The sequence below is a fragment of the Kryptolebias marmoratus genome, linkage group LG9 (genome assembly GCF_001649575.2).
Source record: "Kryptolebias marmoratus isolate JLee-2015 linkage group LG9, ASM164957v2, whole genome shotgun sequence".
Lineage (NCBI taxonomy): Eukaryota > Metazoa > Chordata > Actinopteri > Cyprinodontiformes > Rivulidae > Kryptolebias > Kryptolebias marmoratus.
This window is the reverse complement of record NC_051438.1, coordinates 12,814,815-12,839,449: the sequence shown is the minus strand read 5'-3', so window position 1 is coordinate 12,839,449 and position 24,635 is coordinate 12,814,815. Positions and strand designations below refer to the sequence as shown.

General features: G+C 45.0%; 3 protein-coding genes across 12 annotated transcripts in view; 1 reads left to right on the top strand and 2 right to left on the bottom strand.

Annotated features, from left to right (window-relative positions):
• Window positions 1-820: 820 nt before the first annotated feature.
• Window positions 821-6,087, top strand: cltb (clathrin, light chain B). 4 transcript variants are annotated; one of them, XM_017426697.3, is made up of 7 exons: window positions 821-1,243; window positions 2,091-2,131; window positions 2,307-2,424; window positions 2,578-2,689; window positions 4,445-4,465; window positions 4,842-4,895; window positions 5,295-6,087. In XM_017426697.3, exons 1-7 carry the CDS (start codon window positions 1,081-1,083, stop codon window positions 5,464-5,466), a joined length of 681 nt encoding a protein of 226 aa, XP_017282186.1. In that variant the 5' UTR covers window positions 821-1,080; the 3' UTR covers window positions 5,467-6,087. The 4 variants fall into 4 exon arrangements, with proteins under 4 accessions (XP_017282186.1, XP_017282188.1, XP_017282190.1 ...); XM_017426699.3 differs by lacking the exon at window positions 4,445-4,465 and having other exon boundaries at window positions 822-1,243; XM_017426701.3 differs by lacking the exon at window positions 4,842-4,895 and having other exon boundaries at window positions 822-1,243.
• A 420-nt stretch (window positions 6,088-6,507) lies between these two features.
• higd2a (HIG1 hypoxia inducible domain family, member 2A) lies at window positions 6,508-8,610 on the bottom strand. Its single transcript, XM_017426704.3, has 2 exons — window positions 8,407-8,610; window positions 6,508-7,025 (listed from the first exon to the last, which is right to left on the bottom strand). Exons 1-2 carry the CDS (start codon window positions 8,582-8,584, stop codon window positions 6,859-6,861), a joined length of 345 nt encoding a protein of 114 aa, XP_017282193.1. The 5' UTR covers window positions 8,585-8,610; the 3' UTR covers window positions 6,508-6,858.
• A 924-nt stretch (window positions 8,611-9,534) lies between these two features.
• The window catches only part of ankhd1 (ankyrin repeat and KH domain containing 1), a 31,384-nt gene continuing 16,283 nt past the window's right edge, over window positions 9,535-24,635 (bottom strand). For 4 of the 7 annotated variants that reach the window (XM_017426647.3, XM_017426649.3, XM_017426651.3 and 1 more), the window contains exons 7-39: window positions 23,661-23,755; window positions 22,856-23,017; window positions 22,402-22,483; window positions 21,990-22,181; window positions 21,751-21,860; window positions 21,565-21,652; window positions 20,990-21,117; window positions 20,741-20,884; window positions 20,559-20,661; window positions 20,192-20,454; window positions 19,785-20,072; window positions 19,239-19,701; window positions 19,009-19,148; window positions 18,806-18,917; window positions 18,568-18,713; window positions 18,321-18,463; window positions 17,793-18,006; window positions 17,500-17,675; window positions 17,164-17,326; window positions 16,982-17,077; window positions 16,769-16,885; window positions 15,956-16,124; window positions 15,666-15,865; window positions 15,208-15,566; window positions 14,941-15,084; window positions 14,666-14,815; window positions 12,674-14,210; window positions 12,385-12,574; window positions 12,116-12,241; window positions 10,819-11,070; window positions 10,547-10,731; window positions 10,293-10,460; window positions 9,535-10,185 (exon numbers count right to left, since the gene is read on the bottom strand). In XM_017426647.3, coding sequence (XP_017282136.1) covers window positions 10,126-10,185; window positions 10,293-10,460; window positions 10,547-10,731; window positions 10,819-11,070; window positions 12,116-12,241; window positions 12,385-12,574; window positions 12,674-14,210; window positions 14,666-14,815; window positions 14,941-15,084; window positions 15,208-15,566; window positions 15,666-15,865; window positions 15,956-16,124; window positions 16,769-16,885; window positions 16,982-17,077; window positions 17,164-17,326; window positions 17,500-17,675; window positions 17,793-18,006; window positions 18,321-18,463; window positions 18,568-18,713; window positions 18,806-18,917; window positions 19,009-19,148; window positions 19,239-19,701; window positions 19,785-20,072; window positions 20,192-20,454; window positions 20,559-20,661; window positions 20,741-20,884; window positions 20,990-21,117; window positions 21,565-21,652; window positions 21,751-21,860; window positions 21,990-22,181; window positions 22,402-22,483; window positions 22,856-23,017; window positions 23,661-23,755 — 6,965 coding nt within the window. In that variant the 3' untranslated portion in view covers window positions 9,535-10,125. The remainder of the gene's footprint in view (window positions 10,186-10,292; window positions 10,461-10,546; window positions 10,732-10,818; window positions 11,071-12,115; window positions 12,242-12,384; window positions 12,575-12,673; window positions 14,211-14,665; window positions 14,816-14,940; window positions 15,085-15,207; window positions 15,567-15,665; window positions 15,866-15,955; window positions 16,125-16,768; window positions 16,886-16,981; window positions 17,078-17,163; window positions 17,327-17,499; window positions 17,676-17,792; window positions 18,007-18,320; window positions 18,464-18,567; window positions 18,714-18,805; window positions 18,918-19,008; window positions 19,149-19,238; window positions 19,702-19,784; window positions 20,073-20,191; window positions 20,455-20,558; window positions 20,662-20,740; window positions 20,885-20,989; window positions 21,118-21,564; window positions 21,653-21,750; window positions 21,861-21,989; window positions 22,182-22,401; window positions 22,484-22,855; window positions 23,018-23,660; window positions 23,756-24,635) is intronic. The other 3 variants (XM_017426648.3, XM_017426650.3, XM_017426652.3) reach the window with 1 other exon arrangement.

Sequence of the window (24,635 nt, the reverse complement as noted above, 5' to 3'; positions counted from 1 at the left end):
TAGCACATGGCAAATAAAACAAACAAGCTCCCTTGCCATGATGGTGTAATCATTTATTGTTCATTTACTGAAGTATGTGCTTAATGTTAAGATGCTTGTATTTTTCCAGAGTATTTCTTTGTAATGTTCCATTTCAGAGGGTTAAATTTATTACAAACATTTGTCACAACAGGCAGGATAATAGGCTTTTACAACATAACACTTTTAAAGATTAAACATGTTGTTTACAACTGTGAACAATTGAACTACAGAAGAATTTTTCCTTCCATCGTGGTTGTTTTTATTTAAGTGAAAGGCTATCTTGTGTCTGAAGGACCAAACTACTTAATACCTTTTGCTACTAATATTTATTCTCAAGTATACTTACTTAACAGTGAGTGTAAATTTACATTTATGCGTTACTTCAATTTGAAAATCAAGTTGTTTATGACTTCCCATTATAGCTTCATTAAAAATGTCTTCTTTTAATCCACTAAGACTAGATACAAGATGTTTGCAAACTTGTAAAAATACTGCAGGACTTGTTCATTTATTGATTTACTTCGGTCATTTTGAATTTTTAATGTTTAAACACATTTATGTCTGCATTTGGAGGCATGTTGTGTGTAAATGTTGGGACATATGGTTTATTATTATTATAGCACCAACATAACTTTGAGATGATGCTGTAGTTTGATCCATTCAGTCTGTAGTTTGATCCACACAGTGGTTTCATAACCTCTGTGTAGTTCCAGGTCTGGACAGCAGATGGCGACAAACTCCATCAAATCCTGATCGGTCCCTTTAGGGTTCTGCCTATCCTTCATAGTGGATGAACAAGTGGGAAAAAAAATCATGAATCACCAGTGAGGGCCTTGAATAGAAGCCAATATTGTTTATAGCGAACCACCCAATTGATAGCCCCGCTGTCCGTAGTAATCTATATATATATATTTTAAAAAGCACGTTATCAACACGTTCAACTGTTTGTTGTAACGTAGCAAAACCTGGGATCCTAATTCAGCGGCTTCTTTTTTTTAAGGACAATCTGATACATCAACTAGCTTCACTTAAACTTTTTTTTGTTTGTGTGTGTGGACGATGGCTAACAACGGAGTACACCAGACCGAAGAGGACCCAGCCGCGGCTTTCCTGGCCCAGCAGGAGAGCGAGATAGCGGGGATTGAGAACGACGGCGAGGGCTTCGGGGCGCTGGAGGGAGCGGACGACGCGGAGCCTCCTCACCCGCAGCCGGTGAATTACGGTAAGTTGGGCTAACGTGGAGCTCCGGCTAGCGGGCTAACGAGCTAACGCGGACTCCACTACCTCCCACACGAAATGGCTCACTTTAGCGGAAAAATACTCGACTGACATCCGCAAAGGGAAGAAACAACGCAATTTGCTAATAACTTTTGTAGCTTAAATACATGTTTACCCCGGCGACGCTGCGCTTTTATTATAAACTGACGTTAGCTTTAGGCTAGCTGTCGTTAGCCCCTGTTTGTTTGGCTCACCGGCTCCGGTTTGTCACTGGTTCTCCTGTTGAAGTTCATTGTCAGGAGATGTCAAACCTTAAAGTGTGTCACCGAGGCTGATAACATCTCAGAAATGTGCGGCATCTCATACTGTACCGGTTTAACATCTAACTGTAAGCCTTGGCAGTATGTGGCCCGAGTACAGGTAAAGGTGAAGGTGCTTTCAGTGCCATTTTTTTTAACCACGTATTCAGTATTTTAAGGTCACATTTCCACTCCTGTCGACGTCTCTGTGTCTTTGGTAAGGCTTCTTGGAACAATGTCGGACTCAGTGAAAGTTTAAAGCACTTTTAAACATCTTTAAGCTAAAGGTAGCGTAGATAATAATCGAGCCAAATGTGCCACAAAAGTCTGTTTTACGCTTGAAAATCCTGTCCGGGCGACATGAGTGCCCAAACAGGTGCAGCTGCATTTCTGAGGTTTAGTCGTGTCAAGAACAGAGTGAAACCAGCAGAATAGAAAGTCGAGTCTCAGCAGATTGTGAGGGAAGGAAGGCTGACTGGAAAGCTCCCCTAAAGTCCCCAAGTTTCACGTCTCTTCTTCTCTCCCTGTCCATGATGTTTGACGACTCTGAAGAAGAGGAGGAATCCTCCACGGTGAACGGAGATTTGTTTCAGGTGAGCTCACTTTCTGTCTCTCTCAGGTTTTAAAACTAACCCCTGTCTGCCCAGGTATGTTTAAAGCCACGGCGTTCCCTAAGTGTCCCGTGTTGTGGTAGGGCCAGGCTCTGAATGAGGCTGATTTTCAGCCGATTAACGTGAACTAAATGGGTTTTCTGTGTTCTTTTGAAAGGAGGCGAATGGGCCGACGGATGGCTACGCAGCCATCGCCCAGGTGGACGTTCAGAGACAAGAGCCTGAAAGTTTACGCAAGTGGAGGGAGGAGCAGTCGGCACGCCTTGAAGCGTTAGGTAGAAGCTCTTCTGTCTTTTGTTTACGTGCAAGTTTTACTTTAGGCTGCAACAACTTTGTTACCATTGGAAGCAAAGCGGCGCGGAAAGACCTACGTCTGTAATGCTCCTTGTAATTACGTGTCATTTGCCGTTGTCGCACCCGATAACAAGACTCAGCCTCCAAGGCCACAGAGGCAGAGTGGAGAGAGAAGGCCAAGAAGGAGCTGGAGGACTGGCACGTGCACCAGAACGAGGCGATGGAGAAGAACAAGGCCAACAACAGGTGAGGTGCCGACACGCCTCAGGGAAGTCAGGTTTTTTTGTTTGTTTTATGCCTCCAAGTGATAGTTAAGCTCGTTTTAAAGTGGTGTTCTGTGGGAAAGTTATACGCAGTATCTTACCTGTTGTAGACGGGTCTTTGATCGCCCCCAGTTTGGAGAAACAGTTTAATTCTGACCGGACTGATGAGCTGATGGCTAGTCCGAGCAGGGGCCCAAAAACTAAGTGGATCGCTGCCATCTTATAACAACCAGAAATATCGTAGCAGTTTGTTCAAAACACCTTTACGTTCTCATCAGTTTTGCTGTCCAAGGGTATTTACTGAGGTGGGATTCTTCAGGCGCCTCACAGTTAGATTTGATTATAAAACCATCACTGATTCATCTCCATCCATCCATCCGTAATCACACTTCATACAAAATCCTGAGCTTTGAATCTCCTCAACCTAAAAGGTACAAGGTATTTTGCTCTAAATGTCAGTGTTTCTACTTAAACAAGATTCTGTGAGAAGTGAACAAAAACAGGAGTCCAAATGCTTAAATCAGACATGTTGGAGCTGCTTTACCCATCTTCTTCACTTTTTGGTCATGTTAGAGTGCAGGAATGGCTGTGTTCGTATCCTCGACATTGAATTATGTTCCATCGCAGGGGTGACTAACCCTGCTCCTCAAGGGCCGCTATCCTGTATGTTTTACTTGTTTCTCTGCTCCAACACACCTGATTCAGTGCTTAAATCACCTCTTCATGTTCTGCAGAAGCCTGTTAATCACCTATTGATTCAAATCAGGTGTGTTGGAGCAGAAAAACAAGTAAAACATACAGGATAGTGGCCCTCGAGGACCAGGATTGCCCACCCCTGTTCACACAAGCCGTGGTTTTCAGCCCCTGACTGCGGAGGCAAATCCTTTGCAATGAAAGTCACTCAACGACTCTGTAACTTGTTTTTGCCTCTTCCGAGTCAGTTGGAAACTTTGACGTCGCTCGCTCGGTGCTGCCCTCGTTAGCTAGCTGCCTCCGGCTGTTGGATTTCTTCCTCCCCCAGGTGGTGTCGCGTACACAGTTTGCATTCGGTACGCCTCGCGTCAGCGCTGCCTTTTTTACCTTTCAGCGCAGAAGGTGTCGCCTCGCGTGTCGGTGAGCCTCGCTCTCCCTCCGCTGTGCGCGCCATAAATGGTCGGGGCCGCTGCTCTGTCTCACTTCAGAGTTCTGCCTTTTGCCTTCCCCAACAAGATGTTCCTGTCATTTTGAAATCATTTTTGAGACTTGAGTGTTTATTTTAGGACAAGGCCAATCCACATGGGTCTTGTCTCTATTCAGACTAGCTGTCGGCTCGTCAGTCCTGTCAGAATTAAACTGTTTTTATAAACTAAGGTCCTTCAAAGAGCTGTCTGCAGCAGGTAAGATATTAACCGTTCACAGCCTTTTCTCTTAACTTCACTTCAGAAGATCTGAACTATCTCTTTTGTCACAGCGTTTAATTTCAGTGGTTTTCATTGACTGATAGAAGATGTTCTTTCAAATGTTTTCTGTTGAAGTCAGCTCAGACAGAGGGGGTTTAGTGGGATCACAGACACACCATCTGTATTTTATATCACAAAGACTTAAAGCGTTTGAGTGAAGTTTACCAGACTAAGGTCATAACATCAGTTCATTACTTTTCCACTTGTTCTTTTCATTGTTCTCTACATTCTACAGTCTCTTCTTTTTTTGTTCCTCCATCCATCGAGCTAACCAGTCCTCCTTTCACACTTCCCCACAGACTCTGTCCAAGTCTGGCACGGTATCACCCTGCATTTGTAGCTTTAGCGTCTCGTTGTCTCTCGGAGCACTGAGAAATGATCCTCTGACGAGATGCCCCCCCCCGAGGGGGACAAAGAAAACAGGAAGTCGTGCTAAACAGAACCCAAACACCACAGGACAACAGTTTCTGTCCACACCAGAATATTCCAGCTTGGCGTGCAAAGCTCCACAGTTCCCCCTCGGTTCATCTGCATGTGTGTGTGTGTTTATAGAACCACACACACACGTCTCTCATCAGAGCTGTCTCTCAGTGCTCCTACACCATGCTCTAACCTTGCACTGCTCGTTGTTTGACGCTGAATCTGTTCTCTTCTTCTCTCCTTCTCTTTTTTCCTGCTTTCTTGCCTTGGAACTAGGATTGCTGACAAGGCTTTCTACAAACAGCCCAACTCTGATGTTATAGGCCTTGTGTAGGTTTAGAGTTCTTGTGCTTCTTGTTAATATTCTCAACCTTCCCCGATTTAGCATTGTTTTTTTCCTAAATGCATGCCCCACCCAACCTAAAAGTACAAGTTTGCTTTTAAGGTTTGATATCTTTAATTTTTTGACTCTTAGTTGACTGCAGTGTTTCAAAGTAGCATTAAAGGTTAAATGTTTATCCAAAAAAAATCTACGTGTGCAAAAAAAAAAATATATATATATATATATATATAAATAAAAAAAAAAAAAAATATATATATATACATATACGCATGGCCTTACTTTGTACCTCCCGTCCAGGAGCGTTTTGTGGTTGAGCATCTTGTTTCAGAGCGGTGAAACCTCCCACGCCGCCGCTCACGTGTCCTCTCTCTCCGTCCCGCCCGCAGAGCGTCCGAGGAGACGTTCCTGGCGGAAAACGACGGCGAAGGCGCTGGCAGCGAATGGGAACGGGTAGCTCGCCTCTGCGACTTCAACCCGAAGACCAGCAAGCAGGCGAAGGACGTGTCCCGGATGCGCTCCGTCCTCATCTCTCTAAAACAGACGCCTCTAGCTCGCTAGGCCGATGCGCTTCGAAGGATTTTTTCCTCTTATCACATTGCCTTTTTTTCTTCTTTTTTTTTTTTCAGTTTTAACACCAAGCATCATATTTGTTTGCCCTATTTCCAAAAAAAAAAAAAAAAACACCTCTTCCTGCCTTTTATTGATACCAGTATGCTGAAATAATGTACTCAACCTGACGCTCCTGTGAGAAGATGGACTGGTTTCCTGTTACATCCTTTAGCTGGTCAGCTTTATTTTATTCCCACTAATATACTGAAGAAAATACTGTTACTGTAAGCTAAGCATTTTACTTTGCCATTTAATTTTATTTTTTTAGGTTAGCATTAATGTATGCCAAGATCTTTTAATTGCCAAGTTCTTCTGTGTTTTTTTTTAAATTCCACGCCTCTGGTTGGTCACCGCCGCCGCACGATCTCACCAATTCACAAACTCCGGGTAGCAAAACATGTTCGTCTTTCAGGAACGGAAGCTTGTGGCCTTTATGATCTGGCTTTTACTTCACTTCAAGCATTAAGCCAGATGATTTTTGTTTGTTTTTTTTCCTCTTCTTTAATTGGGCAAAATCTCAAAAAAAAAAAACCCTCAGAATCACCTCTCCCGTCGACGCCCCTTCATCGACGTGTTTTAGAGAAATGTTTTTAGACGGACGCCAGCGTCTGCACACACGTTCACACGTTGCCTATTTGGACTTGGACCGAAGAATCAAAACGACGAATGTCAAAAGGGAGCTGGAAAACTTAAAATCAGAGAAGTTTGATCGCATCTAATAATTTATCTGTAATATATTCTCCTGCTGAGCTTGTTGCCATTTAATAAACCCTGAAAATAATCATTTGAATAAGATGACGTGTGCTCGTGTGTCCTCTTCATGCTGTCACATGTCTTTTAGCAGGTTCGGGGGGGATTTATTCACAGTTTTACAGAGTTGAGACTGAATCCCAGCCCTGAGAAATGCTCCTATTTACAAAGTTTTTTACAATAAACATTCAGTTAAAGAGTGTTTAAGCTGAATACAGATGAGTACGATCGAGTCTTCTGAACAGATACAGCATCAGGTTTATAGGAAAGTTTATAAACAAAGGAGTTTTAGACGCTTTTACAACGAGAAATCATGAGAAATATGTGGAACTGAACCCACCAAGAGCTAAATCGCTTTTAAAGGGAATTCCAGCTTTTTTTGTGCTGACACTTTGCCGTTCAACCCAGTTGGCCTGAAGCAAAACACTTATCACCACGAGCCGTTCGAGCGTTTCCAACAACAATAAATAATGTATTTAAATGGTGTTGGGTACAAAGCACATTATAATCAGCTGTTCGGGGAGTCCAGTTCTGCGGTGGATCTGGTCCGGTTCCGGGCTGAACGGCGAGCGGTGCGAGACCCGTCCGTCTTCACTGCTTGGGTCTGAGAGCTGTGAAGAAAACGCCGGCGATGATGGCGACTACGGTGAAGCCTTGAGCCAAAATACGGCCCCGCATCAACAGCTGGGACTGTCTGGTTTTTCCTTGGTGGAAGGCCCGGAGCCCGTACATCAGCATCCCTGCTGTTCCCAAACAACCTGCGTAATAAAAAAAAGACAAAATCAGGAACCGTTAGAACCGTGTGCTGAGCAGCAGATACTGTTGTGTCATTCAGAACGGGAAGATGGAGGCCCAATGATAGGTTAACGCTACAGCAAGAACCGTTTTTGTTTTTTGGTCATAAAAACAAATCATGAAATATACAGGAATGATATACGGGCAGATCTGAAAAGGAAATGATGTAATGAATACAGTCAGGTCCACCCTCTTTACTCGAAAAATGATCTGGTCTTTGCCAAAACTATTTAAATCTAACCTCAAGTGTATAAAGAAAAACAACAGATTCCAACATGTTATTTATTAAACAAAAAAAAAAAATTGAAAATATTTGTCAGGAAAAACTAAGCTCACTCAGGACTTCTGCGTCCACACGGGACTGAGGAGTTAAAGCAGCAGCAGCCAGGAGCTGCTGATCAAATATGTTGGTTAACTGCTCATCATCGGTGAGATCATCTCTATAAAAGCAGTTTAGTTAATTTGCTGCTCTGGAGCACACAGGTGTGTGTTAACACGACGCCAAGGAGGAAGGACATCAGCAATGACCTTAGAGAAGCAACTGTTGCTGCCCAACAATCTGGGAGGGGTTAAAGGTCATTTCCAAAATATTTAGACTTCATCAGTCTACAGAGAGAGAGATTATTCAAAAGTGGAAAACATTTAGGACTGTTCCCAACATCCCAGTAAATTCACCTTCAGGTCAGACAGCACAATCCTCGGGGAACGTGCAAAATACCCAAAAGCTCCTCAGTCTGCAGGTCAAAGGTTAAAGTTCACAGCAGGAGAATTAGAAAAAAGAGTGAACAAGTGGGACTTATTTGGAGTAGCTGCAGGAGAAGGGGCAACCTTAATTTAATATCAAAATACAGGCTATTAATTGTCACTTTCTTTGCCACTGTCCTCCGAGAAGTTAAAAAAAGTTTCCCTAAAATGATCAAGCCTGTCCTTTAAATACTTTTTTTTTTCCAAGGACAAAAAAGTGCAATGTCATGCTTGTTAGCATCTTTGAAAATCCACTTTTTTTTCCTTTCCAGCAAGCATTAAACACGTTGTTTACCTTCCCAAAGGTAAACATGTGGATGTTGACCTTCAGTTTGTTGGTATCAACAAAAGTCGTGTTAATTAAAGAACATGGCGCCTCTTTAAAGGGTCAGCAGTAAACAAATAAACAAACAGGCACTCCTATAAGAGGGAAACACTTTTTTTTTATTTCAAAACCGATAGCTGCTTCACCTCTTCGACTCAACCAGTAAACCCTGGCATGAGTTTATCTTTAATGTTAATAAAGTGTCGCAGAGGACGCTCCACTTGTGTAACTCCCCGCTCTGCTGCAGCCACTTCCGGCTTGTATAACCTCCTCACCTATCGGGACGAACGGGTTCTCCTTGGTCTTCCGGATGAATTTGTCCTTAAAGCTCTCATCTTTGATTTTCGGCGTCGGGTTGAAGCCCTCGATGATCGGCGGCTGAGAAATGTCGAAGGGGACGGCTCCCGGCAGCGGGTTGTTTTTGGGTCGCTCTGGTGTTGTCGCAGCAGCCATGTTGGGGGAAAAAAAAAAAACACCCGACAAACTGCAGACCGCGCTTCCGGTTATAACTTTCAAAATAAAAGCTCGATTAACGTAGATACACATTTCCTCCCAGCGTCTGCTGCAACAACCTAATACTCGGCTTAAATCACAAAATACCTTATATTAAATGAGTGTTTTTGTTCGTATATATGATTTATTCTGAACACAACTTCAAGACATATTTGAACAATGTATTGCTCGCTACAAAAACCTGTAAAAAGCCGATAGTGTTGTATTTCTTCTACTCAGTTTCTACTTTAAACTCTACTTCTTTTTGTATTATATACATATATGTTAATATTTAGTGCTGAATGAATATGCATGCAAACAAAACAGAATTAAAGAAGGTGTGAGCTCCTATGTTAGAGCTACTTTTAGAGTCCTACCAACATTTTTTAAAACAAAAACTACAATTCTGACTGTGCACATTAATTTTAAGGTTTCAAGTGTCACAGGGCAGAGTTGCTCTTAGCTTTAATGCACCTGCTTGGAAAGAGTAAAACAAAGAAAAAAGAAGGCTTTTGGAAAGTTTAGGTTTGTATGTGACTGACTGAACAGAAAGGGTAAAACAAGTGGTTGAGTTCATGTAAAGTTCTGACTTTGTTTTCAATTTCTTCAATCGTACAACTCGTATAAAAATGTGTTTAAAATAAAGTGGTTAATCATTACGCTTCCTAACATTAACTTTTACCCGAACTTGTCAATTTTCTTTTATCTTTTCTACTTTTAGATCAATATACAACAGGAGCTGAGAGTTTAGACCATCAGTGTGAATCTGAAAAACAAAAACAAAATAAAAAAACAGTATTTTCAGCAGGTAAAATAAATAAAATCTTTGTAAATAGCAAAAAAAAAAAAGTTGAATGTTCAGAACAAAATTAAAATATGTCAAGAGAAAAAGATTCATCAAGGACCACACGTACTTTTCAATCTTTTTATTGAATATTAAGGTAAATATTTCACATTAATACAGGCTACATAAAGTAGAGCCACTATACGACATGAAATTTACTCTCATTAACCCTTTTTAGTATGTAAACAATTATACATGTATTTACCACTCTAAAAGGTTCTGATTTCTCTTTAGGTAATCATCATCATCATCTTTATCTAGTTCTGGGCCAAGTTTAAATAGCTACTTCATGTTGAGCCCCCTGCAGCCCGAGAACGGTGTATGTGGGTTTAAGTCAAAAATCACTAAACTACGCAGAGAATAGATCCTGTTGAACAGGTGAACGCGCATGTTTGTTTGCATCATCAGGACACAGAAATCAGCTCCAGCCCGGTTTCCCCCCCTCCCCTCTCTTTTCTTGTCTGAGATAGGCACATCAAAAGGGAACTTCCAATTCTTCAACTTCTGCTCTCCACTTTCAGGTCTCTAAAAGTTATCTTGTACGTTTTTTTTTGTTTGTTTTTTATTTCTTTGTCTCATTCGGTCATTTTCTTTAGTTGGTATTACATGTTTTGCACTGTGGATCATGCTGTGTGTGTGTAACTGCTGTGGACGCCGTCTAGTTGACGTGGTTCAGATGCACGTTACCCACATGAGGTGCCCAGGTTCCGGGCCAAACCTGAAGGAAAGAGAGCGAAGTTTATAATTTGGTATTATAACTACTGTAAAACTGTTGATCCTTTAAAAGGCTGCAGTTTAGGCCTGTTCAAACAAACACCATCTAACCTGCTGTTGTGGCTCAGAGCTATCAGCATTGTTCGGGACCACTTTGATGATTGAGCTCCATGCGGGGTCACCAGCGTGCAAACCATTGTACATCGGACCCCCCGGGCCTTCCGCCATGGGGGGGTGAGGGGTCAGCATGGTTCCTCCGTACATTGACATAGGCATCCCCTAGACAGGCAGAAAACAGGTGGTTGGTATAACACGCCCACTAAAAGCAGCGGGGGTAAAACAGCACAGTCGTCGCTTTCCGTTACCTTCTGGAAGTCCATGTAACTGTTGGGCAAATGCTGAGGCTGGTGGTAGTTGTTAGCAGGGTTCGCAATGCCTGTGTCGTCCTGCTCCATGGGCTGGTGCTGAGAGAAGGCTGACTGCTCCGCCTGCAGCTGGGGGTGCATCATGTGGCTGCCCATCAGCGGCTGGGACCAGCCGGACATGGCCTCTGCACCAAAAACAAAGACTCGTCATCAACGCGTTGCTGTCTGACAGCGTGTGTGGTTGGTTTGGGGAAAAGAAATGTCGTCCCTACCCGAGGCACTCCCAACCCCAAACGACCAAATGCCACCCTGTCCAACAGGCGCCGTGTAGCTGGTTGTGAGGAGAGGAGGGTTGACCGAACCCGTCTGCCTGATTCTGGCCAACCGTTCTGTGCCGATGGGTGGGGGAACCTTGCGGTCCTGATGCGAGGAACTGCCTGCTTTCGCTTGGGGAGGAGGGGCCACACCTGAGGTGGATAAGGCAGAGGAGGATACCGTGGGAGGTGGAGGGACAGGGGTTTCACCTGGTAAAAAATAAATAAATAAATCACACCAGAAGGAATTATTTAGCTTTACAGGTCAAAGTGTTGCTTAAAACGATAATGTGGTTCAAAAACACAAAAAAAATTAACTAAAGTGCTTGTCATTCAAACTGTTAAATAGATTTTTTTTTAAAGTCAATACTTAGGACTAGCCATAGGCCCGTTTCTGGTTACAGGGTTACACTGTGTTAAACTAATCATTTTTCCATCATACTGTTCCTACAGGACTTCAGTTGGTGGTACTTTTTATCCAGCTGGTAATGTGCTGCTTTGAAACAAACGTTTGCAACAAGCTACAAGACTTAGCATGTTAGCTGGTGAAACATACAGGTTGCTTCAGTTTGCCACTTGTGTGAATCTCGTAGAGCTGATAAAAAAGAAAGAGGATGGCCTTTTCCATATCTTTCTTAAAAAGGGAAATATGCCCCGTTTCTAAAGGTACAGTTAGCCAAACAAAAAACAGTCTCTTAAAGGGGAAACTTCAGCTTCCTTAGTGAACAGAACATATTTATGTGAAGAACTGCTAACAGTGTCATTAAACAAGCTGCTCGCGGTGAATTATGCCCATGTCCTCTACAATTACTATTTTAAAACTGCCTTCTGAGACTGAAGTTTCATTTAAAAATCAGACTCAATATTTGTGATTACATTAAATATCTTACATATATCAAAAAGCTAATCACAAATTTGCTTAAAATCTGTTCTGAGTACAAAAGAAAGCTGACATCCAAATTAAAAATAACTATAGATAAATATTATGTGAAGTCTTATTATACTAATATAGCTTTAATATAATAATTATTAAGCAATGTGTGGTATTATTTAGGCAGCAGGAGTAATAGTAATTGAATTTCTGTTTTTTTCTTCTTTTTAAAAGTCAAATAAATCATGTTTTTTTATTTTTCTTTTAATACCATAATACTGTGAATTTGTAGTATTTTTGCTCAAGGTTATCATACCACCTCATACCAGATTGGTGACTAAGACACGGAAAAATAAAACTATAAGATGTTTGTGAGTGCTGCACCTGACGTGGATGCACTCCATGGGTGAGGGGAAAAGTGCTGTCTGCTGAATGACGGTGCGCCAACCCCTGCATGACTGTGCAGATAGACAGGACTGCCAGGGATACTGGGAGCATAGCTGGTCAAAGCTGTGGAAACACAATCAAAAGAAAGCTCAGTATGAACTTACACTGTGCCAAAAATCATGTTTTATAGGACAGAAAATGACTGAACTAACCAACCCACTCAAACTAAAACACAATGTGTATAAATGAAAAGAAAACGGTCGTACCAATGGGGCTGTTGACAATCCTCTGAGAGGTAGAACGGTAGCCAGGGGCTTTGGAGCTGTCTGGAGGCGGCGGGGGCATCATATTTTCCATCTGTCCCATGTTCATATAGGCTGGCGGGGCCGAGTATGACTGATCCGGAGGAGATCGTGCAGGCAAATGGCATGCACCCCACACCTGATTGTTTCCCACCTGTCGGTTAAGCACAAATTGTAACCAACCTGCTGGTGAGCAAACAGTACAAACACTAGAAGTTATCGCACCAATACTGTTTATATCCGTTTCACCAACCTGGCTGTTGTTATCAAAGATGCTGCTGAAATTGAAGAGACCTGCATGACCAAAGTTGGGGGGGATTTGCTGAGGCTTGCCTGCGGTGGCAACATGTTGCATCTGGGAGCCATTCATTATCCCCAGATTAGCCGAGGCCTGAAGGGAGCCTGGAGCTGGGGCCTGAGCTTGGGTTGTCGGGGGCAGATTTGTTGGCTGAGACGTCAGGTTTTGGGTCTGTTTTAAGGGTTCCTGCTGAGCGCTGAAGGGTACAAACACGGACTGCTGCTGCTGCTGCGTCTGTTGCTGCTGCTCCGCGAGGGAAAAGTAAGGCCCTGGTGGCTGCATACGATGGGAGACTCTGGGTGCGGGGGCGGAGAAGTGGGGCACGGTGTTGTTGGGGTGTGAAACATTGTGTGAGAGGGCAGGTGACGGTACTGAGGGAAGGTGGGAGCTGGGCTGTGGGTTCTGAAGGGGTGGATGAGCCTCTGTGGATGGTACGGAGGAAGGAGGAGGCAACTGCTGTCGAGACTCTGGCTTGGTAGCCAAAGCCAGAGCAGAAGAAGCGAAACCCACGGAGTTGATGCTCTCACTGACAGATACGGGCTGGTTCTCCACCAGTACAGGCGGCTTGTCTTTTCCAGGAGCAACGGAACTGGGCTCTGTTTTAGTGAGCTGGATGGGAGGCTGAGAAACAGGTCCAACTGGCTGCTGAGGAGCACTCGTTGTAGTTGTAGTGGAGCTGGGATGTGCAGGAGAACCTGTGCCTCTTACGGCGTTACTGCCACTCGAGGCAGGGGGGTTAGACACGGGGGTAACGCCTGTTGGCTTGGGGTCCGGAGCAAAGAGCTGTTTCCTGACAGAAGACGGGGTGGGGACGCTCAGTTGAGGATTATATGCATTAGGGGTTTGAGGCGAGGCTGCGGCTGCGGATGTGTTGGGCGCACTCGTGGTCGCGGTGTTGGTGGTTGTGACTGGAGTTCCTGAGCTGGCCGCGCTGCTGTGCTCGTGGGTCGAGTTGGGTCGTGCCTGGGCCCCGGTGGTGGTGGTTCCTCCGTTGTGTTTGGGGGAGCTGTTGGCACTGCCAGGGCTCACGGGACGCACGGGGAAGGGCCCCCAGGTGCTTGCAGCCGGTGAGAAGGTGCCACCGAACTGTGCCATGGGGAGACGAGGGTGTCTGATCTGGTGCATGGTCTGAGCGGCCAGCAGAGCCAGCTGGGGATGAGCGTATGCCAGGGGTAGTGACACTGGGAAAGGCTGCCTGACGTTGGACGACAGCCCCTTCCCGAGCTTGGCCCCAGGCTGAGAGGAGGATGAAGACGTCGATGAAGAGGGTTGGAACGAAACGCCACTGGAGGTGACCAACGAGCTTAGAGCCTTTGAGCCGGCGGCTGAACCACTAGCTGACCCTGTTGAACTGGGGAAGGAGGCTGAGGAGGCTTTAGAACCAGGGGCTCTGATGTGATTCCGGGGAATCAGATCCTCGAGCTCTTTGGCCGGATCCTGGATTAGAGCGTTGATCAGCTGGACTGCATACCTCGTCGACTCCGTGCCTCCTCTGAAACAGAACAGCAGAATTTGAATCGGAACAGGTTCTTGTGAAGAAAAAAGTAAACATTTCCACCACAAGGTAGCAGCGTTTAAAGTAGCTCACACAAAGCACAAACAAAAAAAGTGATTATTTTTTTCCAAATCAGTTTTCTTCCTATTGCTTTCATTCTGTGCATTCAGCATCTTATTGTGACTGCCGTGTTTTGATAAACATCTCGAGCACGAGCAAAAGAAGATACACTTTGTTTGCTGTTCTAATTTCAATAAAAGCTGCTTCGCTTTTTTCCCCGAGCAAAGTCCTGAGTTTTAGCATATATGCTGGATAGTTCAAAGAGTTAAAACTTGCAAACATGTTTATGTGTTGCATTTTACATAAACTTAAACGCCATGCTTTGGTTATTTCTTCACTTATGACTGCAGTAGCATCCATGGTCCACCAGGGGGAGATTCATTTTATTTTACCTTATGGTGATCATTCTCTCGCCGTTCTTGTCCTTTTGTTTGTCCACGTCAATGTGAGCTCCCGTCACGTCTTGGATGGCCGTGATGTTGCAGCCACCTCGACCCATAATCCGAGACACCACAGACGCCGGTACGGAGAGCTTCTTGGATCTGGCAGTGGGTAGACAAATTAATCAGCAATGCAAGAATATGTAACAGATCAAGCTCCTTTTAAAAGTGAGAGAAAACACCAATTCCCTTTTAAAACTGAACATGGGTAAAACCTGAAAACTGACCTTCTCACCACCTCTTTCCAGCCTTCCTCTCTTTTCTGGGGTCTCTTTGGACTCGTGAGGCTGAGCTTGGGGGAGGTGACAGGAAGAGCCATGGTCTTGAACGGTGAAGGCAAAGAGTTGGAGGAGTCGCTTGAATCTGGAGCTCTGCAACAAAACGTTTATATTTTATGTAAAGAATAAGGTGTAGAGTAATGACATAACCTGTTAATTGTGGATCCATCTAAATGACAAGCTTGTAATGTGACGAAACAGCAGTGTGACGCTCACCTTTGCGTTGGTTTTGAGATAGAGACTGTGACTTTATTGTCCATTTTGTTGTCCGTCTGCAGCTGAGGACAGTGTCTCTTCTCTGGACCGGGAAGAAAGGCCTGGGACTGCGCTGCTCCCGAGGAAGGAGCTGAGGAGGAGGAAGAGGTGGAAGAAGAGGAGGAGGAGGACGCCGAGGAGGGGAGGTCAGGGAGGTAGTTGAGCTCCTGACTCCTCCCGCCGCTGCTGCTGCTCTCACTGGCACAGTCGGTGCTATCCAGGGGGTCGGAATCGCTGTTGCCGCCTGCCACTCCCCCGCCTCCGCCCCGCGGCTCGCCGTGGATCTTGTTCTTGTCAGCTTTGTGCTGTGCGAGCGCAACCTAAACACGAAGGTCAAGCCGTGTTAGAGTTCCTCTGCTCAAATTAGGCTGCTTCAAAAAAAATAAATAAACTGACACGCAGAACGCGGCGGCGCTCACCTGCGGATCCTGTAATATGATTGGTTCGTTTGGTGCCGAATCCTTGGTTTTGTTCTTTTTGTTCTTACGATTGGTGTTCGGGGTAGTGGCCACGATTCCTCGCTTCTTCCCAAAAGCTGTAGTGAAAGTGGTGGAGGTGGCGGATATGCCGATGGTGGTGGTGGTGGTGGCACTCGGAGGCTCGATGGGAACCTCTTTTTCTGAAGGGAGAGGAATCAAATCCAATCAGAGGCAAATTATCAGCTGTGTTCAGTAAAAGAAAGTTTGGGACTGAGAACGACGGCTGTTACCTTCAGCCGAATCCTCTTTCTGCTCCTGCATCTCAGAGGACTCCTCCTTAGTTTTCTGCCCCTCCTCTTCCTCTTGTTTCCTCTTCTGCTCCTCCTTCTTCTTCTTGCGCTTCTCCTTCCTCTTCTCCCTCTTGGCAGCCAGCGCCTGCTTCTTGCTCTCCTCTCGAGACTGGCGAGGCACACGAGGATCACATAAAAACATGTTTTCTGCCATCCCATCACGAACATTTCACCAAAGTCAACTTCAAGCACTTTTAAGGTAATTTTTCTACATTCTCCAGCATCTTAAGATGTTCTTAAAACTTGCAGATATACTCAAAAAGTGGAGTTCACTTCCTCATTACATCAAATCTAATGTAAAATAAAATAAAATTGTTTTGTGATAATACACAAAAAAATCTGCATCCTAAATAACGTGCCTGTGCTCAACAAATTACTTTCATTTCAACTTTTTTTTTTGCTTAAAATATCAGAAACAAAAGAGCTTTTTTGTTTTTTATCATTCAATTCTTTAACTTGTTTTTTTATCTTTCATGAAATTCAACGCAAAGATAACAATAACGCCACACTTGCAGACTCTAGAGGTCGTGAAACTTTCAATAGTCTCTTTTTTAAGACAAAAATGACCAAAAACATAAAAACATAAGTCAACTATTTAATCAAGTTGCAGTTTACCACAAAAGTAAGACAAAAAAAACACTTTCAAGCATTTTCAAAGACTTCCTCCCAAATCCAAGGACTTGTCAAACCTTTAAAAAACACCCCATTAATATTTAAACATTTTCTAGTACAAGAGTCCAGTGATGCCATTACCTTCTCCAAGTCCAACTCCTTGAGGAGGATGCTGGCGTTCTTGTTGGCCTCAGCTGCCTGCTGGTCTTTCGCTTTGACGATGGTCTCCATGCACTGGTGACACTTCTTCAACAGCTCCTTCAGGGAACGAGAGGTTACAGCTGTGACTCCCGATCCCCTCACCGAGGTCAACTGCTGCAGGAATAATGACTCAAGAGAGAAATCAATACCTACCTTGTCAGCGATGGTGGCGATATATCTCATGCACTCGATATCTGACGGAAACTGGTTGACCTCCTTCACAAGATACTGGACCACTTTCACATGCCCCTAAAACGTTAAGTACATGTTTTAGTAACGAGAAGCTCGACAAAGTGCGCAATGACACACAGTCTCAGGTTGAATGATCCACGCACCTTCCGAAAAGCAGCCATGAGTGGGGTGATTTTGCGGTTGTCTGCGGCGTCCACGTCGGCGCTGGCGTGCACGAGGAGCTGAACCACGTCAAAGTGACCGCCGTTTGCTGCCAGCCAGAGGGGAGTGTTCCCTTTCTTGTTACGCACGTCGATATGAGCACCCCTTAAAGTCAAAAAGGCAGATGTGTCATTTTAAGGAATCAAAATAAAGAAAATTTACGATCAGTGCAAAAACACATGCAATCTGTAGCACAGACGGTGTTCAGAACGGAACCAGCAGCTCCTAAAACAAAACTCTGAATATGTTTGCACATTTGAAAGCAGCACAGCCCTCACCTGTTAATGAGCAGCTCACAGAACTTGTAGTGGCCCTTGTCGGCAGCAATGGTGAGGGCAGTGTCTCGTGATGAAGGAACGGGGGGAGCGTTGACATCGGCCCCTTTGTCCAGCAGCACTCTGCCTACTTCTGCGTAACCTCCGGAGGCTGCCTCCATTAAAGGAGTAAGACCGGTCTGCGGGAACAAAGGCTCAGTCAGCAACACGAGCAGGAGATACAACAACAGAACACTACCCGGTGAAAAGCGTTAGATTAACATCAAAACAACCGAGTGACGCTCGAGCTGGCTCACCTTAGCCCGATGCTCTACGTTGGCCTTGCGATCGAGCAGCAGGCTGACAACCTCGGCTCGGCCCTGAAAGCAGGCGAGGGTCAGAGCTGTGTTTCTGTTGGTCTCAATCTGAGCGTTGATGTCCGAGCCCATATCCAACAGCAGCTTCACTGCCGGCACATGACCGTTCATAGCCGCCAGCATTAGAGGAGAGATCCCCAGCTTGCTGCCAGTCCTGTTGAAAAAAGTAAACAAATTATTGGAGAGCTCAAAAACAAGATGCAACGCGAACTAATGTAATAATGGGACTAAGATGGTTAACGATGATAAAGCTCAGGTGGAAATTACACATCAGTTGACAAGTTGCCAATCTGGAATAAAAAAAATCTTTTTAAATATCAAATTTGTGACATCTTGTGATTCTCTAAATTAAACACATAATACAGATTAGAACAAATGTTATAACATTAAGCTTAAAAAAAAAAGGGTTTCAAGCTTAACTTTAACCCCTGATAAGAGGCCAGGTGGGTATTAAGACTCTGTGCTCACCTGGAGTTGATCTCAGCTCCAGCGTTGAGGAGTATCTTGATGATGTTGACATAACCTCCAGAAGCAGCCAAACTGAGAGGCGTGTAGTCTGAAACGTTGCGGTGTTCCTTGTTGGCTCCCCGCAGCAGCAGCAACTCCACAACCTGTTCAAAGTATATATATATTTTTTTTTTAAAAAAAGGAGCTGAAGCCAGGAAAACATTAAAATGCAATGTCAATACTGCAAGCCCGCTGAAAGATTATTTACCTCCTGGCGCCCCCCAGAGCAGGCTAGGGAGAGGGGGGTGTCTTTGGTTCTCTCTGACTGAGCCTCAATGTCCCCTCCTTTGTCGAGGAGCACCTCGACTACTCCTACATGACCAGCGGTGGCAGCCAGAATCAAAGGGGTAAACCCTGAGGACACCAGAGATGAATCATCTGCGTTAAAATCAGACTCCCTTCGACAAATCCATCCTGTCATCAACAAACTCTTCTTTTTCCTCTACCTTTTTTATCCCGATGCTCGATGTTGGCGCCCCGTGCAATCAGGACCGACACGAGCTCCTCGTGTCCTCCCGCGCACGCGAGCGTCAGCGCCGTGTCATGGTTACTCTCCGTCTGTGAGGGAACAGGAAGTTGTTGTTTAGATGTGTTCGCGGGCATTCTGTGTAAAACAATCAAAGGATATGGAACCAGCTTTTCTTCTTACATGTGCATCAATGTCAACAGAGGGGTAGAGGGGCAAGACTGAAGGGGGGGAGGCGATGTTCGCAGGCGTCTGTGTGGGCGGTTGGGACGGGGGTGTGGGTGAAGTTGTAGTGCTTAGCATGGGCACGCGGCTGCTCACAGCTGGAATACAGAAGAAATTAAAAATAAATAAGATTCGGAACATTGAAGTTGGGATCATACACATCCAGAAATACCTGCTGACAGACTTACCTGCCATGATGTCATCCAGTGTGTCTGTGAGCGTCTGTGCAGGTGTAGCCACCATGAGCCCATCTGGAGCCGACTGAGGTATCATTCCCGGGCCGAGCCCAGCTATCTGTTGACCCGGACCTTGCTGCTGCTGGCCCAGCATCTGCTGTCCCACCAACACCCTCTGCAGCTCTGGGCTGGTGCTTCCCGGGTAGTCCGCAGGGTTGTAGTCCGGCAGGGGCTGGATGGGGACGAAGGCGGCTTGAAGAGATGGAGGAGGAGGCTGAGTCTGTGGAGAAGGAGGAAGAGGAGGCTGCTGTGGCAGCTGCGGCCCGTCCCTGTAGAGGATCGTGTCCACCTGAGGAAGCTTGGGGTAATCATCCTCCTCTTCATCGGCATTGTCCTCTGAACCCTCGTCCTCGTCCTCCTCGTCCTCCTCTTCCTCCTCCTCGTCCTCCTCATCTTCCTCCTCGTCATCGTCATCCTGAAAACACAAACGAAACACCTTAAGTTTCTACAATTTGTAAAGGTGCAGCCTGGCATTAATATTGAACAAACTCATTTTACCTCGTCCCCTTCGCCGTCGAGCTGCTGTTCTTGTTCCCGGTCCTTGTTGGCCTCTTCGTCGGTGTCAGACCCAGTGTGTACTTGACTACCCAGTGGGGTGGGCAGGGGTCCTGGAGCAGCGGTCACACTCCCAGGCCCCGGACCTGGACCCTGGCTCTGTCCTGCCTCCTGATCCTCCTTTAAGCCCTTTGCCTCCATGTACTCTTTGGTGAACTGTTGCTGTGTTTTTATCTGCAGCTGGCGCTCCACCTTCTGCAGCTCCTTCAAGATTTTCTTCTTCTTCTGCACCTACACAGACAACAGCCACGTCTTCGTTCAACTTGAAATGTACGCAAAACAGCTTTAAATGTAATTCCTAGCTAGACCTTCAAACTGAGCTCGGACCCTAAGCGGAGGATTGGTTCTACCTGCTCCTCGCGGCTCTTCTTCAGCTCTTCGATCTTGTCTTTGGTGAGTGGCTCCCCCTGAATGAGCTCTAGCGACTCTAGCTGGGCTTTCTCGATGGCGCTTATTCTCTGGCCCAGCTCGTTCAGCTTCCCCTCCGTTTCCTCCACGATGCACTCTAAAGGCGGGCACAGGTGGAAGGGTGGCAGGGGCTCCGCTTCAGGCCCCCGGCAGACGGCGCTGGGGACGCTGGGTTGAAGGGTCGCCTGTCTCTGTTTGGACACACCTGAATTTCAAACAAAATAAAGAGGACCAACAGATTAGCGTTCTAAAAAACAGCTAAATTTACAAGGATGCTTATTAAGAGTTGCAACTCAGTGCACTATTTACCTTTGCTGGAGATGGGTGGGGGGGTTGCGATGTTTGACGGGGCTCTGTCGGGCTCCTGAGGGGGCACTACCATAGCGAGAGCTTGGAATGGAACACGAGGGACCTGTTATGACAAAAGACGTATGTCAGGGCATATGTTACACGTGCGTTTTTAGAACATCTGTCATTTTTGCGGGCCGTACCTGAGATGCGTCTTGCGATGGGGGTGTGAGTTGGGAAAGGTCGGGGGCTGGGACAGACAGGATGTTGTTGGGGTAGTCCAACAGGTAGGACACCACGTTAGTGTGGCCACCCTTAGCAGCTTCGATCAACATGGTCGAACCATCCTACCAGAATAAAACACAATTTAGTTTCAATTTAGCCTTTGAACCCAAAGGCAGACGCATAATTACGTCGAATAAAACGGTGCAAATGGAGAACGAGGGCGTTACTTTGAGCCTGTGAGTGGGATCGGCTCCGTGCGCCAACAGCAACTCCACCACAGCCAGATGTCCACCAGCGCAGGCCAGAGACACGACGGTGTGATCATTATTGGCAGTAGCTCTGTTCACATTAGCACCTGAACAGGAGAAAAACCACACATGAATAAAAGAGTCATTGCAAATGTGTGCAAACATGGAGTAAGAATGAGGCAATGCCTAACAGGTAAAAAAAACTGTAAAACTTTAATAAATTCACCAGAAAAATGTAAAAAAGTGGAACAGCAGAGCAAGACCAAAGAGTAGAAAGACTTACCCTGAAGATACAAGTACAAACAAACTTTGTTTAAACTTTAAATAACTACAAACACAGTGTGTTCAGGGTTTTAAATATAAAAGTAATAAATGTAATGAAGTAAAATGACCTTGCAAAAGAGGACAACCGCCGTTTAAACAACCCTGAAGACATTAATGTGCAAGCAAAGGCATTTTTAAATTCTCAATCTACAATCTTAACTTTTTAAGAGAGATTAGGAGCAGAGATTGTCCTAATGAGTTCATATCAAGAGGTAGATCTGATAACGCACCTTTGCTGATAAGAAACTGGACTGTACAGAGATGGCCTGCCCTTGCTGCCTTCATCAGGGGAGTCCGACCCCCTTCAGACTCGTGCTCCTAAAACACAAACAACGGTGTAGATAAAAGTTTTACAAATGTGTTTCATATAGCTATGTTCACAGTGTGATATAGACTAATGGTATTTCTAAGCGTACCAAGTTGGCTCCAGCCTGCAGCAGCACATCTGCCACATCTGTGTGTCCGTTCTCACATGCGTACGTCAACGCTGTGTCGCCTGTTGCTGTCGTGGCATGAACATTTGCTCCTGAAGGGCAAACAGAGATTACGAGTGTAAGCACACAAGTACAATACCAGTTTATTTAAAACAGCTAATTATCCTTTGTTTTCTCAGTGCAGCTTGTTTTTTTTTCCCCATTTTGCTTCTGGTGCTCACCTGCAGCCAGTAGGTATTTGACCAAGTCCAGATGGCCCTCCTGTGCGGCCTCCATTAGAGGAGTGGAGCAGCCTAACTCGATGTCAGCACCCGCCTTAATGAGGAAGTCGGCCACTTCCAAGAAGCCTCCGCAACACGCCAGAGTCAAAGCGGTCTCCTGGGTCTCCTCTGTCTGGGCATTGATGTTCGCACCTGGAGAGCGGAAAAAAGAAAAAGGGCAGGAACTGATGACTGCTTGTTTCAATAACACGCCTACGGAATAGAATCAGCTCTGCATTGGTTTTAAAACTGTTTCTTTCTTCTCAAAAGAGAGGTAAAAGAGGAGCGATGACAGCTAAAGGGTAAAATCTACCCGGGCTAGATCTGGACCTCGAGTTTCCATTCCTCAGATGTGGGGAGGAAGCTGTCCTACCTTGAGCTAGCAGCAGTGCTACCATCTCCTCGTGGCCTTCTCTTGCTGCTTCCATCAGAGGAGTATAACCTTCATCATTAACCTGGACACAAACAGAGACAATAACATAAGAAACCAGAAATGAATATGGCTTATAACCACATTGCCTGCTACCAGAGCGACTGTCCACTCTCACAGAGAATAGAAAAACGTCTCAGCAGTTTAGCCTTATTCAAATGCTAAAATATTTATTTTCTTTTACTTACTTGTTTGTTTAAAAAAGTAAATTAAAAACTTGAGGTTGGTACAAAGTTCAATATACCAGATCTCAGAGGGAGTAGACATTTTATCCCAACTAAGAAACATTTAAAAAGTGGTATAGTTTAAACTAAGAGTTGCATATTCAAGTCTTTTTGCTTTTGATGCATTTCCTTAATCCAACTGGTCTTCGTTGAACGCCTGCCTCTCTGTTTACCTCCTCCAAATTGGCGCCTCTCTCGATGAGGAGGGCGGCCAGCTCTACGTGTCCTCCGCAGGCTGCGAGGGTGAGGGGTGACTCAAACGAGTCGGCTGGCATGTTGACCTGTGCGCCGCTGTCCAACAGCAGCCGCGCCACCTCCACATGGCCGTCCTGGGACAGCGAGACACAGAGAATGTAGAGATAAGCACCTGAATAAATAAACGGCATCACGTTCTACTTAGGGCCAGTGGCATCCAAAGCCTGGTCCTGGAGGGGCCCACTATCCTGCAGGTTTTTAGCTGTTTCCCTGCAACTCAAAGTCCTGCAGAAGCCGGAGAATCGCTCAATTATTCAAATCAGGTGCAGCAAAGCAGAGAACATGCAGGTTAGTGGCCCCCCAGGACCAGGATTGGACACTACTGACTCAACCTGAACTAAGGTCAGTTCAGATCTGAGAGTTCACTGCACACTCATACACAGAGCACTAAAACTCAAAATACAATTCCAGTTTTATTTTGAAATATTTTTTTATTTTTGTAATTGTAATTCTATAGTTATAAAATGCAGTTGTTGTTCTAAAATATTACCATATTTCTTGCAATCCAACCCACCTGATTGATTGACCTTAAACACCTAGTAAGTTGTGGATAAAATATTATCACAAGTTTAATTTCACATAAGTAACAAAGAAAAAAATAAATAAATAAAACTTCCAGACTTTTCTCACTATGAAGCCTAGTTTGCTTTATGGGGGAAAATACAGCCAAACGCCACCAAACCTGGTCGTGGTGCTAAACTGAGGTTTGGGTCAGATGCTCACCATGCAGGCCTCCATCAGTGCCGTGTGCATCTCATCCGTTTTATGTTCCTGGTCTGCTCCGGCCTCCAACAGAAAGCGAACCATATCCAGGTGACCTGCAGGAAACAGATAAGGTGAAAGAAAAAAAAAAAATGTTAGCCAAGAAGATGGTACACAGCATCACACGTACAAATGGTAACTAGAGTAGAAAAGGCGTATTTGGATCCAGCAGTTCTGTGGACTCTCTGAAGGTTATAAAAACTGAGGAGACCCTCACCTTAAAGGCCATGAGAACTGCCTCTTTATTTGTTTACATTCGCATCATAACAAAAACACTTATGGCGCGACAGCTGGCTGACGGTTACGTCACATTACAGGTCGACTGAAATTGTTTTGTTATTTTTGGCTGATGTGTATTTTTCATTTAACAACACAAATGTACATTTAAGGAAACCCCTAAAGGAATTTGTACACTTAAATATAACATGTAAAAGATTATTCTTGCTTTAAAAAAACAAACTGTAGGCTACAGTAAGCTGGTTGTAGCAGCTGCTGCGTCTTTATTTGCCTGCTTGGTAACTGATACGTACGCGCAGTATGCAAGTATGTACAGGCATGGCCAAATGCTGATTTTTGAGAAGTGGCCAATATCAAATCGGCCGGCTGATTAAAGGGCTGATCTCTATCACTCACGAGTGCAGCATTCTCCAACAGTCACAACAACGTGTTTGTTGTACGATGAAAGTGGAGCTGGGCAAAAAAAAAAGATTTGCATCTTTCGAACAGGAGCTTGAAAACGTGAGGAGGAAGAAGAGGAGGAGCGCTGAGAGGCTCAAAGACCCAAAGAGAGAAGAGCACATTGTAGCAAACAAAGCAGATGAGTAAGTAGCTGTATTTCTTTGAGAGAAATAAAAAAAAGGGGAAACATGACAGGAATTGTGCCCTACAGGTTCTACATTAATGTGTAAACAGTAAGCTGGTGGTGGTGGGGGGTGG